Source organism: Columba livia, chromosome 9 (assembly GCF_036013475.1).
Source record: "Columba livia isolate bColLiv1 breed racing homer chromosome 9, bColLiv1.pat.W.v2, whole genome shotgun sequence".
NCBI classification, from domain to species: Eukaryota; Metazoa; Chordata; class Aves; order Columbiformes; family Columbidae; genus Columba; species Columba livia.
In genome coordinates this window covers 4,107,420-4,121,211 of record NC_088610.1, presented here as the reverse complement: position 1 = coordinate 4,121,211, position 13,792 = coordinate 4,107,420, and the positions used below count along the sequence as shown (strand labels likewise).

The 13,792-nt window shown below is 41.5% G+C and overlaps 1 protein-coding gene across 2 annotated transcripts in view; it reads left to right on the top strand.

Annotated features, from left to right (window-relative positions):
* The window catches only part of GOLIM4 (golgi integral membrane protein 4), a 34,054-nt gene that overhangs the window by 8,489 nt on the left and 11,773 nt on the right, over window positions 1-13,792 (top strand). Inside the window, exons 2-7 of one of the 2 annotated variants that reach the window (XM_005513258.3) lie at window positions 6,563-6,637; window positions 7,917-7,966; window positions 8,689-8,742; window positions 9,234-9,384; window positions 10,918-11,000; window positions 11,582-11,665. In XM_005513258.3, the coding sequence (XP_005513315.2) occupies window positions 6,563-6,637; window positions 7,917-7,966; window positions 8,689-8,742; window positions 9,234-9,384; window positions 10,918-11,000; window positions 11,582-11,665 (497 nt within the window). The remainder of the gene's footprint in view (window positions 1-6,562; window positions 6,638-7,916; window positions 7,967-8,688; window positions 8,743-9,233; window positions 9,385-10,917; window positions 11,001-11,581; window positions 11,666-13,792) is intronic. The other variant, XM_005513259.3, reaches the window with a different exon arrangement.

Genomic DNA, 13,792 nt, shown 5'->3' with positions numbered 1-13,792 from the left:
TGATGCTCTATGATTAATTAAGAAATAAACTGCAATTACTCCGCCTTTTCCTCTACATTTTTCTCCCGCTAAGGTATCTGAAATTAGCCCAATATCTTATTTTCCTGAGGTGACTCAGATCCCCAAGTTTGTTGGTCGTTTCCAGGGCTTAACTACAGGGATGTTGAGATAAGCGTGGCCTGTTTCTGCTCCTGTCCACGCCACCACAGTCAACAATGCCATTTGCAGTGTCTCAGTGAATCTGTCACACTCAGACACGTATATTGAGGTTTGACAGTCATCTGTCACCAGAAAAATAAACTAAGAACCACTAACTCAAACTATTGATTTCTTTATGCTGGGTTTCAAAACATACAATGGGAGCTGATGCCAAGTCCTCTGTTAGAGCTTTCAAGAGCTAATTTAAGGAAGCGGTTTCGCAGTTTTGTAAGGTGATAACCATAACTATTACAACCAGGTTTTGCCATATTCCGTTCTGAGAAAACTGCAAATGTATGTTTCAGTTAGGAGAGACGTTAAAACATATTTAAATATAGATTACATTGGGTTTCTTCAGTGTTGATTTTGCACTTGTTTCTAAATATATATATATATATATTTTTAAATAGATCCTAACACCATGTAGCTCGAATCACTGGATTTCTGCATCAAACTGAAAATAAAGTCAATTTTTGAGGGAAAGCGCTGGCCCTTGTTTCCTGGAGCTGAGGGCTGAGCAGCCCCAGATATTAATAGATGATACGAGAAGGAAACTTGTCCCTGCAGCTCTTCTGAGCATTTGTGTGTTTCCTCCAAAACGATCTGGTGCGTCGTGACAAAAATGGCAGAATAACGGAGATGAAAATCATACAAAGAAAAGGGAGTAGATGGGGTTTTTTTTAGAAGTAAATCTGCTAACCTTAAGAAATTTAAGTCAAAAACCACTACACAGGTTTTGTTTGAACGCTTTGCATTTATCATCACTTCAAAAAATATATCTGTAGGATAGACAGATGTATACCCTGTTTCCCTGAAAATAAGACAGGGTCTTATATTAATTTTTGCTCTAAAACTTATTACTTTTTACATGCATAGCTGCCTGGACACTATTTAGATTGACTTTTTAAATTAACTAGGGCTTAGTTTTGGAGTAGGACTTATATTCAAGCATCATCAAAAATCCTGAAAAATCATGCTAGGGCTTATTTTTGGGGTAGGTCTTATTTTTTGGGAAGCGGGGTAGGAAACAGCACATGGCAGGTGAGATGCTCATCTGCCCCAGCGTGTCATAACCACGGGTGACACCCAAGCTTGGAAGAAATCTTTCCTGGGCTAGAAAACGCAATCTCCTTCCTAATAAGAGTCATGTCTTGAAGCCTGTTAGGGATTAAATATTTAATCACATTTAATACCCCTCCTCAAACTTTTCTTTCCAGCAGCAGCTATTCCAGTTGAATTCTTCAGCATGACAAATACTTCCCCCTGTCCCAACGTGTCTTGCAATTTGTTTTTAAATCTCTTGTTTCCTAGAGGTGTTCTTGGCTTCTAAGGAAGGGAGTACGTGAGGCATTCTATTAAATGTAGATGTTTCCTCCTGTTTAGACATTAGTTTTCATGTCATCCTTATAATTGAATAGAGGCCGCAACCATTTCTTAGAAATATCTGGTTTACAGGCACAAACGTCTCTCTTAAAATCATTAAAACTCTCAGCAACATAAATGACAAGAGAATTAGGTCAAAGCAGCGGGTATTTTTAAGGTTTAGTTTGCCAGTTGGGATTCTGCTCTTCGGCAGTGACCGGCAGTAATTTGACAAAGCCGTTACCTGATCATTCTTGGTGTAAATGGAAAAGTGTAGGGGTTTATTTTAAAGTCAATGCAATTGTGATGCCGCACACAGTGCTGGTGGTGGTTTTCAGTGAATAAAACGACAGCAGTCCATCCCTAAATTGTTCCAGAACTAAGCCAGAAAAACACTTGTTTTCGCACACAGTTTCACGTTATCTTCACAGAATCACAGAATCGACTGGGTTGGAAAAGACCTCAGAGATCATCGAGTCCAACCCTTGGTCCAACTCTAGTCCGTTTACTAGATCATGGCACTAAGTGCCATGTCCAATCTCAGTTTAAAAACCTCCAGGGCCGGTGAGTCCAGCACCTCCCTGGGCAGCCATTCCAATGCCTGACCACTCTCTCTGTAAAGAATTGCTTTCTAATATCCAGCCTAAATTTCCCCTGGTAGAGTTTAAGCCCATGCCCCCTTGTCCTATTGCTGACTGCCTGGGAGAAGAGACCAATCCCCACCTGGCTAGAACTGCCCTTCAGGTAGTTCTAGAGAGTGATGAGGTCTCCTCTAAGCCTCCTCTTCTCCAGACTAAACAAGCCCAGCTCCCTCAGCCTCTCCCCATAGGTCTTATGTTCAAGTCCCTTCACCAGTCGTGTTGCTCTTCTCTGGACCCGCTCCAGCACTTCAATGTCTTTCCTGAACTGAGGGGCCCAGAACTGAACACAATACTCCAGGTGTGGCCTCCCCAATGCAGAGTACAGGGGAAGGATCACTTCCCTTGGCCTGCTGACCACACTCGTTTGGATACAGGACAGGATACCGTTGGCCTTCTTGGCCACCTGGGCACACTGTTGGCTCATGTTGAGCTTCCTGTCAATTAGTACCCCCAGGTCCCTTTCTGTCTGACTGCTCTCCAGCCACTCTGCGCCCAGCCTGGAGCGCTGCAGGGGGTTGTTGTGACCAAAGTGCAGCACCCAGCATTTGGCCTTATTGAACTTCATCTTAACTTCATTTCTGTTCTTTTTGTATAAATTCAAACCAGAAAACCTCAAGGGCGTAAAATATGACATAGCTTAAATATTTTGTTCAATATATTGTAAATCTATGGTTTCTATAATGTCATTTTCTTGCATTATACTTAAAACACAGTTTTCCTAGCCTGTTTTTTGCTTCCATTGTCTCTTAGATATTTACAGTGTCACCGCAATATCCATTTATTGCTGAAGTCTCAATTGATAGTTTGTGAACTAGGTGACATGTGTACTGTGAACAGGATGGTGGGGAGGCCTGATACTTGTCCAGGAGTTACCGCAGCCTGAGAATCTCTTTTTGATAAGATTATCAGTGGTGAAATAGTGGATCTCCTTGTTTGAAACCAGATTCCCTGACTTAATCACATGCAGAGCTGGAAGCTCGGAGTGCAGATCTTGTTATATTAATAACATGTTCTCCCAGAATGAAATGTTAGCATCCCATGGGTCAAGAAATCTCTTCCGAGATAATTTGATTTATTATTGTCATTTGACTAGAAAATCCATCCTGTATCTCATATTGAAGGAATTCTTCTTGGCTCATGGAAACGCTTTACTCTTAGAAAACCTATTTGCGTGGCTTCGCATTTTAATTGTGGCAAGAATTGGAAATTAACTGTGTTTTTATGACAAGTCCGTGTTGTACAGACCTTCATAGTGTTACTAGAGAAGTGCCAGTGTGGTTTACCACACGCTGCTGGTTCAGTTCAACTCTGCCACAGTCCGAGAGAAAATAACACTAAATGTTGCCAAGGCTGCTGAAATCTGCTGGTTTTCAATGAAAGGTATTGCTGTGAGCTCAGAGAAAAATTGCAGAATTGCGTAAGAAACAATAACAATGAAATTAATATGATTCCTTGCATCACGTATATTTAAATCCCAATGTAATCTTAATTTTCCAGTGTGTAAGATAGTGGGAGCTGGGCTATTTTAGAGTCTCAAGTCGTGCTCCTGACAGACCAAATACCAAAGTAACACAGTTGCAGAATTGCTGATGGTGTAAAATAGGAAAGACTTTCTTTTAAATATACAATAATGGCTTGTTGTGCTTAATACTAGTTTTAGTGCTTAGAGATGCAAAGCAAAGAGAAATAACCCTGAGTGCTAAATAAACTTGCTTTCGTCAGACCCCCATGTTGCAATTAACGTTCAGCAATGGTCAGAGTGGTGTAACCTTCTGAGAAGCTATAAAGGATTGTACCCTCCTTCTTCTCCACTTTCTGCTTGAGAAAAACCTGAAATCAAGGACTCTGTTTAATGGGATGACTTCAAGAACTGTTAAATATTTCCTTGCTGAAGGTGAGAGGTGTTTTAACCAGCTCTGATGTTACCACTTGTTTCTGGGCTTTGAGGCTGAATCACCTCTCTGTGGATTTGTTATGTTCTTTGTTCACGTAAGTTAATTAAATAGGTAACTTAAATAATCAGACTGATACCGGCAGTTATTCCAGCTTTGGAATAGCGCATAATAGCCATTAGATGACAATAGGTAACTCATATTCAGGCTGGTAGTGAAGGAGAAATCCCCTGCTGTAGTTTGGACTCTTGGCTAGGAAGTTCCTATCAGGTGGGAAAAATTGATGTCTATGAGAGAGAAACGCCTATATGTGCCTGCAAAATCTGACGGGCAACCTGCTCCCTATAGGAGCAAGTGAGAACATATGGGAGCTGTAAGTTCTTCATCATTATTCTCAATAAAAATCTTCATTATGTTGCACGTTGTGGGCTTTTATCAGAGAAAAATATTAATGAACCAACCAGCAAATGAACTAGAAAGGGAGAGGGGCAGGAGGAAGCCTTTTTTAGCCCTTTTTGTCTGTCTGAAAGGCTGTTTTAAGACATTGCAGGTTCGTGCCAGGACTCCAAAGGTGGTTGGGAAGGAGGCAGCGTGAGGATGCGCTGGGTGACGGCAGCAGAGCCAGAGCTCAGCAGAGATGCTAAAGCCCAAACCATCCCATTCTCTTTCTCTTTTCTCCTTGCCCTTATCATTTCGGGTTTGTTCTGCGGGGTTTCCCACCCCCCTGCTTGTTAAAACCCTGGGAGGAGCCGAGGAAGCCACTCTTGCGGACAAAGCGAAATGGAAAGTGTTACCTCCAAATTTGTTTGTGGTTTAGTCTGTTTGCCAAAAAGCCCATTTCCACCCTGATCGCGTGGGACGGGAAACCCATTATGGATTTTCATTTCTCTCCCGCGTTACTCTGCCAGAACCGCTGTCGCTTTGCAGTGTAATTCACCTTTCGCATCTTCAGTGCCTAAATAGAACCATTACTGCAGTGCTGCCGTTTATTTTTCCCTCCTCTGAAAGCTTACTCGGTGGTGGCTTCGTGAATATTCATGACACCCTTGTTTTCGTGCAGAAGATGTTGATACATTAGTTCATCTTGACTGATGCCCTTGACTTTAGAAGATAAATAGCAAAGTAGAGATAGGTGACAAGGATTGATTAACAATCCAGCTTCCAAGCCAGAACATAAACCCTTGTAGATAAGCCCATAGCCTGCAGAATGTACTTGGTGGAATGAAGAACATGTTTTAAGGTGCAAGAGGAGTTTTCTGTGGCTGCCAAGATACAAATCATTATTTGATGCTTCCTGTTAAAGGCTCGTGTTCACCAATGGGTTACTCCTCAGAAAATGAGTTTCCCCATTTTGAAGGAAAAAAAATCACACGTTCCATTCATACAAATTAATAACTCTTTTAAAGAGTGCAAATTCTAATTTCGACAGCGAAAAGCACTTGGGTTAAACTGAGCTTGAGCGAATACAATTGTACGTTTGCAGGAGTTTTAATTAATATCTTTGCCGCAAACTTAGGCCATTTTAGACTGGGATCCTTCAGTCTGGTGAGTGAAAGGGTCAATGGGGGCTGATGTGCCCCATGGCTTGCAAGAGACATCTGAAAGCAGATGTTCCAAATGCTGCTTTATGAGCAGATGAGCGGTGGGACTCTGCCAGAGGATGTTGGATGGCCCACGTACACATGGGTACAACAGACAATGAAGCAAATCCGTAGAAGTAGGATCCGGTTTGGAATGGTGTGCGCAAAGGACCCGCGGGTGCCGCAGTCTTTGAGAGTCATAAGGTGCTGGGAGACGTTGCCAAGGAAATACTAAAACTCCTTGAGTGTTTTCTGTATTAAGCATCTGCTCCTGTCAGGTGCTGGGAGGTGGCACGTTGATCTGTTGGACCCATTGATGTGACTAAGAGTGGTTGTCATATCTAGAAATCTAGAAATAAGGTTGTCTGTGCTTTCAGTGATCAGCCTTCCAATCCCTGACATTCTGTGATTCACAGACAGAAAAAAACGGTCACAGAGAACAGACTTGTCCAAGTTTTTGGAAGAATTTCAGCCTGGATGGTCTGGATTTGCTCACCAGTGAGGCTGTCCTGTCTTATTTCCTTGTCTCTTTACAAACACAGATGAAAACATGGGGAAATGTGAAACTGCACACCTAAGGAAAGAGGATTTGGTAGCTTTTGTGTAGATCCACCGCAGCTGACTGTCTCCATAAACAAATCACTGAGCATGTTATCACAGCCTGTGTTTGTGCAATGGAAACAACCCAGAATACGGGATCAATAAACCACGCTAAAGAAAGAAAAAGATCCTGCTCCATATGCTACAAATGGTCCTTTATCCCCTGACCTCATTCCACTTGTATTTTCCTGGTGGGTTTGGTGCCAATGCTTGCTGGGTGTGCTGGGGGGTGCTGGTTTTTTGTATCTATGACTTTAAAATGAATTATGTACAAATTTTGTCTTTTCAGTTGTATACGAGCACAGGTCAAGATTAGAAAAGTCATTACAAAAGGAAAGGCTTGAACATAAGAAAGCAAAAGAAGGTAAAGAAGTGCTTTTCACTTTGATATTTAAGATAATTATTTTAGAAAGTAGCTTCAGCTGTATTTTGTTCAATTTTAAGGGAGTTGCTAATATATAACGCATTAGTAGCAGGACCACCTTGGCAGATGGTCTTTTAATCCATCTTTTTCATTTGCTTTTTTTCAATCTAACCTTTTACAGAAGTAATCGTCTTTTTAGTACTGTGTATAGATCACTGCAACATAGCATACACAGACAATGTGTACATCAATATATATAAACTTGACATGTGTGTGGAATATGGGCATGTGTAAATCCTCTTCTGGCATGCTGAAAATATAAAACTCATACTAAAACCATGGGATATTTTCCTGCATTCCATCAAGATGAAATTAGACTCCGAATCAGTATTTTTACACATGCTTAAGGGTAAACACAGACTTAAGTGCCTTTTTCTAATTAGAACTAAGTTCTAGGTGTGCGTGAGGGTGAAAACATAGACTCGTTTTGGTTGGAAGAGACTCTTAAGATCATCGAGTCCAACTATAATAAATAAACAGATAATGTGTTGGTTCACATTGTATTTCTCACACCTCAGCCCTCAGTGAAACTTCAGCAGAATGCAGCCCTCTGAGTTTTCTTTCGTTGTTCTAAATTCACTACAAATTTCAGGTTACAGCCTGTTTTCTGCCTAAAACCGAGGGCTGGGCCGCTGAATTAAAACAACTTTTGTCGAACTTAATAAACATGTAAGAAATTGTTCTTACCGTGAGGTTCTCAGCAGGTTTCTGGTGCCATCTAGTGTAGAGCTGCCCCATCGCTCTGCAAAGGGGAATCGGCCCTTCGTAATCCTGAAAAGAGGATCAAGGAACAGAAGGGGAATTGCTTGTTTTATTTAAACTTAGACTAGACTTTCACACTTTTTAAAATACATATTTTTTTTTACCCTAATACAAGAATGCACCGTTTCTGAATGTCCTTTTCATTTTGGACGATGCTTCTGGGCCTCGTCTAACAGATTTAATTACCCATCTGTAGTCTTGAGCATCTACTAAGATATGAAACTTTATAATGAAAATATTTTATTAAACTACGAAACTTAATATTTTGTCAAAATTTGAGCATTTTGTTAAATTCCCCATAGTTGTTTTTTTTTTCTAAAAAGATCTTTTGTAAAATTGTAACTGCATAAGTATTCAGCTCTTAAGAGAATGTATGTATGCAACAGTTATGCTATTTACATACAGATTCTAATCTCCCTGGCTTTTTTTCATCAGTGTTTTCTCTTTTATGTTGTAGATTTTCTTGTTTATAAACTAGAAGCACAGGAAACGCTAAACAAGGGGAGGGTAAGTCATCATTCCCGGTGCACGTTTTTAGAGGTTGATGCTATTTGAGTTGCAAGAAAAAGGAAACGCATTGCAATTACAACTGTGCAAAGACGTCTCACAAAATCCTAATTGGAAGAGCGCTCACTTAGTCAATTTGTACTCTGCATGTGTAAGTGCTCTGCAGTACTCAAGTATTTGAACTGTAATAGGAGATCCTAATTATCTTTCCAGAAAATTAATTCAGAAAATATCCTCCTGTTTTATATGACGGTAGTTCAAATGTAATGTTAACATTTTTAAGGGGCAAGGGGAATAATGAAGCATTAGAAATCATTTTGTAGCTTAGTCCACAGGGAAAAGGACAGCGACATCTTTCTAACCCATGGTCTTTGAACTGGAAAGTATAAAAACAGCCAGAAAATTTGGTTTATATACCAAGTGCCAGAAGGAAAGCTGGATCTGGCAAAGGACCCAGAGACCTGTAGAGAACTCTTTATAAAGCAAGTAAATTAGGGTTTTATGGCTACTTCATATTGAAACTAGGGAGCAGTTTGTAAGTTAAACCACGTTGTTGTTGCAGTAACATATGATTCCTTGTTGCGTTCCAAAGCACGTGGAGAGATTAATGTGTTTCCTGGGGAGTTGTGTCCCTTGGCCTGTGACTCCTGGATCCCCGCATGTCCTGAGGCTGCAGGAATGACAGAATTGTTCTGTTTAACGCCAGGGTTTTTGTTTTACAGCAAGACTCAAACAGCCGATACAGCGCGCTGAGCGTCCAACACCAGATGTTGAAGGTGGGTCACCGAGCCACCCCGTCTCACAGGACACCGGTGTCGGGGACATGTGGCCTCACTGGCTCCTGGTGATGTTCTGCAGAACGTCCGTCCATCGACAGTGCCTTCCTCTTACAACAGCACCCTTAAGAGATCATATACTGCCCTTTTACCTAGTGCATAATTTATCTTATCAAATGCAATTACTCATATGGACCACTGACTTATCAGACTTTACGTAGTTTGGCACGTAAGGAATTTCTTAGACAAGTTCAGCAGGTCCCAGTGGGACAGGGCAGCTGTGGGGTGAGGTGACGTAGCCCCAGAACAGGAGATGCTCATCACAGATCATTTTGTGTTGAGATGAGCTCCAATATGCATGCTTTGAATAATGAACTTATTGTTAGGAATGCTTTCTATTCATCTGGACTTATTTAACAAATTACCAAAGACAGTATTAGCCAGATATGCAGATAACAGAACTGTTCCAGTGTCCGAATTGCTATTTGCAGAGTCAACACGAAGAGCTAAAGAAACAGCATGCTGACCTTGAGGAAGATCACCGAAAACAAGGAGAGGAGTTCAGCAGAACGTTCAGCGATCACAAGGAGCGATATCTACAACTGCAGCAGGAAAAAGAGCAGGAGATCTCAAAGCTGAAGGGTACGTGCAACCTGCGTCTGGCTGCCCACGTTAAAATGTGCATTTGTCACTGTGTTTCGTGTGACGTGATACAGAAAGGCACTGTCTCTGCCTCACTCACAGGGCACTCAAGCATCTTATGCCCCTTATAAGCTCCATTTCATTGATGATTTTCTGTGGCCTCTTTCTGAAATTGATTCATACATCTACTTCGTGTTTCTATCTAGATTTGAGAAATAGTAAGAAACACAGCACTCAAAAGCCCATCAAGCGCCAGAGGCTGCTTTATGCAGTCTTTCATTTTTAGTTCGAAGTTTTAGTTCTAAATACCTATGGAAATATGGTATTTAGAATGGAAATACCTGGAAAATAGGTTTACCTCTTTACCTTTCATTTACAAAAGAGAGCAATCTAAGAATATTTGCCACTTCCATCAGAGATTTGAGTTTCTTAATTAAGTGACTTTACGTTTTAGACCTCACTTTTTTCTCTGTCACCTTCTCTGAAACATGTTGTATACTTGGATGATGAATTCTTCATTTTTTATTCTTAGCCTCCAGTTTCCTATTAAAGAGATTCTTTGCAGCCTGCAGACCTCTCCAGTCCTAATTACTCAATCGCACAGAGCAAAAGGATGAGGGTCTCCCCATCAAGGGCCTTCAGCCACGTTCTGCCATGAGTTGGTTTTGGGGCCATCTGCAGTTTTGTTTGCAGGGGGAGGCTGTGTTTATTAGTTCTGCCTTGGCATGACAGCAGGGATGGAGTCATGGGGCTCGTGGACTGAGCTGGGTTGCTGCCTGGCAGCTTGGAGCATGGGAAGAGCTTGCCCATGTCCACTCGCAATATTCCACATCATGTCCAAAGTGGGAAGAGAAGCCCCTTTCCCCGGTCCCAGAACGGAAAAGCTTAAGGATTCTGGCCATCTGGGCACCTCTCCCAAAAGAATAACTGAGTCTTAAGACATCAAATTCTCACTTGCCAGATGCAATGTGGGGGAAGAAAGGAGCGTGGCTTCCTCCCCATATTTTAAGGATTCAGATGACCACAATGAATTGTGCTGTCTGCAGTCCCCACTCTGAGCAGGCATGCAGAATTCCAGTTGCTGGCTGGCTGCTCTAGTATAAAATTTGACAAAATTTTACAGTTTTCTACTTGAAAATGTAAGACTGGGAAGAGATGTAATATAAGGTTCAGATTGGATATTCGGAAAAGATTCTTCCCGGAAAGGGCTGTCGGGCATTGGAACAGGCTGCCCAGGGCAGTGGTGGAGTCACCATCCCTGGAGGTGATTAAAAGGCGCTTAAATGAGGTTCTTAGGGACATGGTTTAGTGCTAGAGTGAGGTTATGGTTGGACTCGGTGATCCTGAGGGTCTCTTCTAACCAAAATGATTCTATGATTCTATAAACAAACCTTACAGTTACTCTAATCCATTTTTACTATAGCAGTTGTGTAGGATTTTACATAGCTTGTCTTAGAGTCTTAATTTTGGTGCTTAACTTAGTATTATAAATCCAACAGGGGTTAAATTCTGTGTGTCGTTTCTTTTGAACAGAATCCCTGTATAACTTACGGGAGGAGAACAGACAGTTGAGAAAAGCTCACCAGGACATTCACACCCAGCTACAAGATGTCAAGGTAGGCTTGGCTTTGCAGACAATGCTTAAGACCATTAGGAAAAAGAAAATATTCCTGAGTTTCAAAAGGCCAGAAATGGGCTGTGCTGAAGACTTGTAGTTTCTGTTACGTGGCAAAAAGGAGAGGAATGTGGCTGGACTGCATTTCTTGTCTTTTGCCACCTGCGCTTGACGTACACGCTCATTAAAAAAATAAATAATTGGATGAGAAGTGTTCAGTATAAAAATTGGAATGGTAAATTTGGCTTTGCAAGTTAAGGATTGTGTTTTGGCAAACCAAGCTTGCTGAAATCAATGTTTTCCAGCTCTATTTTTTTAAAAACCTTCATCAACATCTCCAGCTTTTAACTTTATTTTAGTTACACAAATTCTGGCCTCCAAATTTTCTTTCCTGGCATGCTCGCTTTCCCTGCATTTTTAATATGCGTTCCATGTTAAATAAATAAATGCTGTCATTCCAACTCAGGATTTTCTTTTCAAAATAAATCGAATTCTCTTCCTAGTTCAAAATCCCCCAGGCTACCCAATTTACCTTTAGAATGCACTTTACGTGAAACATGTCATGTTCTTCTTTTTGTGTAGCAACAGCATAAGAACTTACTCTCCCAACACAACCAGCTTGTAGTGACATTGGAAGACCACAGGAGTGCACTAGCTGCTGCACAGGTCAGAAAGGAAAGCAGCTTCTGCTAAGCTCTAACCTTCCTAAAACTTGATTTTTGTCCTAGTTCAGCTGACTGTCCCGTTGTGCATGGAGCCCTTGGCATGGGGAGGCTGCACACGCAGGGAGGTGCATGACTTCAGGGCTCGCTCTTAAGCAGCAGCTGCAACAAATTGTAGGGCTGTCGGATAACAAAGAGCTGCCTTACAGGCCCGAGAGTGCATGTGTTACTGATAAAAAGAGAATCTCTGCTTCCATTAGAGCTGTCAAATACCTTTCTCTGTCTTCTCTGATAGAACTTCCATTAGTTTAACATCCCACACTCTGACGTTCACACGTATCATTATGAAGACCTGAATGCTGATAATAAAATCTCTTTGTGTATGACTGGGAGGTCTATAAAGCTCTATACATCAGCGCAACAGAGTTAGAGTATATATGGAGGAACGTAAGCTCCAGGGGGAACTCAGATTAGTTAAAAAGAAGCAGCAGCATTTTCTAAAATGTCATTTTCAAGTGAACCATCCATGAAGCGCAAACTCTGCACGACCATCGCGGATTCACTGGGCTGTACCAGTCCCAGCCGTGTGGGCCACGGGGACTCTGCAAGAGGGAATAATGCTGGAGCAAAGGAAGGTTGTTGAGGAAAGATTAGAGGGAAAGGCAATGAGGCGGTGTGAAGTGAGTTTTATTCCTGACTCATTTTCTTCATGTAAATATTTTCACGGTCCACAAGATCATTAGCAGCATTAAAAGTGTTGGATTTTTTTTCTTCCCCCCAGTTGTGCTTGTCAATACACGTAGATATTAAAAAAAATAGGGAAAGACTATAAAAGTCCCTCATACTCTAAATATATGAAGAATCTTAATTTCCAGTACTAAAACATGCTGGCGGCTTGTTTTAAGCTCTTCTCCCCTGGCCCTGTTAGCTGCTTGGTGTGTGTTTGCAAACATCTGGATTTCCACAAGGGCACCCAAAGGTTCACCCAAATCCAAAGGGAAGCTGCATGTGCTTCTCCTGGCTTTGAATCAGTTCTTTAACCAGAAAACCTGCATCACACCGAGCCTTTCTATCTGCAGTCAGAACGTGGCATTTATCATATGGAAAACCTTTCCTTCAACAGAAGAGCCTTGCACATACTCTCAGAACAGAAGGTATTTAGCACACTTGCGTAGTTTCTCCCGCAAACCAGCTACACAAAGTTCACCAGGGGTTACAAAACACAGCTCAATAAACGACCCCTCTATTTCTAAGTGTATTCTAGACATTAAATATACAGTAGTCAATACTGCGCTAATGAATTTGTGAGCTGAATCTGTAAGGCGTTGTAATCTTTGTGCTTCTCCGTAGCTCAAACTGCCAGACGGATTCATTACATGTTTTTATAAACCCTGTCTCTCTGTCACCATTAATACCTTTTAGGCTGTGGCCTTGAATCATAATGTTCAGCTTAGTGATTTGTGCAGCAGATCAGAGCACTTGAATTCTGCTCTGGACGTGCACTGTTTAAATATCCCAGTCATTAGTCTCTGCATGGTCAGCGAGTGGGGTAGAAAACAGAAAAATCAGGGACCTGCATATTAACCTTATGTTAAATGAATACTACTTTTTCCTCTCAAATCTCTTCCTGGACTCTCCAGCAGTTAATCAGGAAGCAGAAGTGTCCCTGCGGAAGGACAAGAGTAATTTCTGTGCATTCTGCTTTGCTTTTAGGCCTGTCTGTTTTAATGGATGCCTTAGGCTTTCGAAGATGCTTCGAGGTGCGTCTGGCTTCGGAGCTGTTGTGCTTCACATCATGTCAATCTGTAGCACTGTGGATGTTGTTTCGTATATTATGCATTGTACATCAATGCATCGTGCCTGTCTGCTGTACTATTGATTGCTATGATACCACAGAACACACTAAATGACACGTGCAGTCACCGAGCAGCAACTGCAGCCGATTTTTAAGCTAAGTTTAAAAAAAAAAAGATTATGAAATGCACTTCAGATTTCAAAAAGGGTGGTAAATACACCCACCACCTCCACTGGAGCAACAGAGGAGCCCTCTTGTGGGGGCTCTGGGTCAGCTTTTCTAAGCTCTGTCCATCTTAAAACCTTGACTTTGAGATAATCTGTCTTGTACATCTGC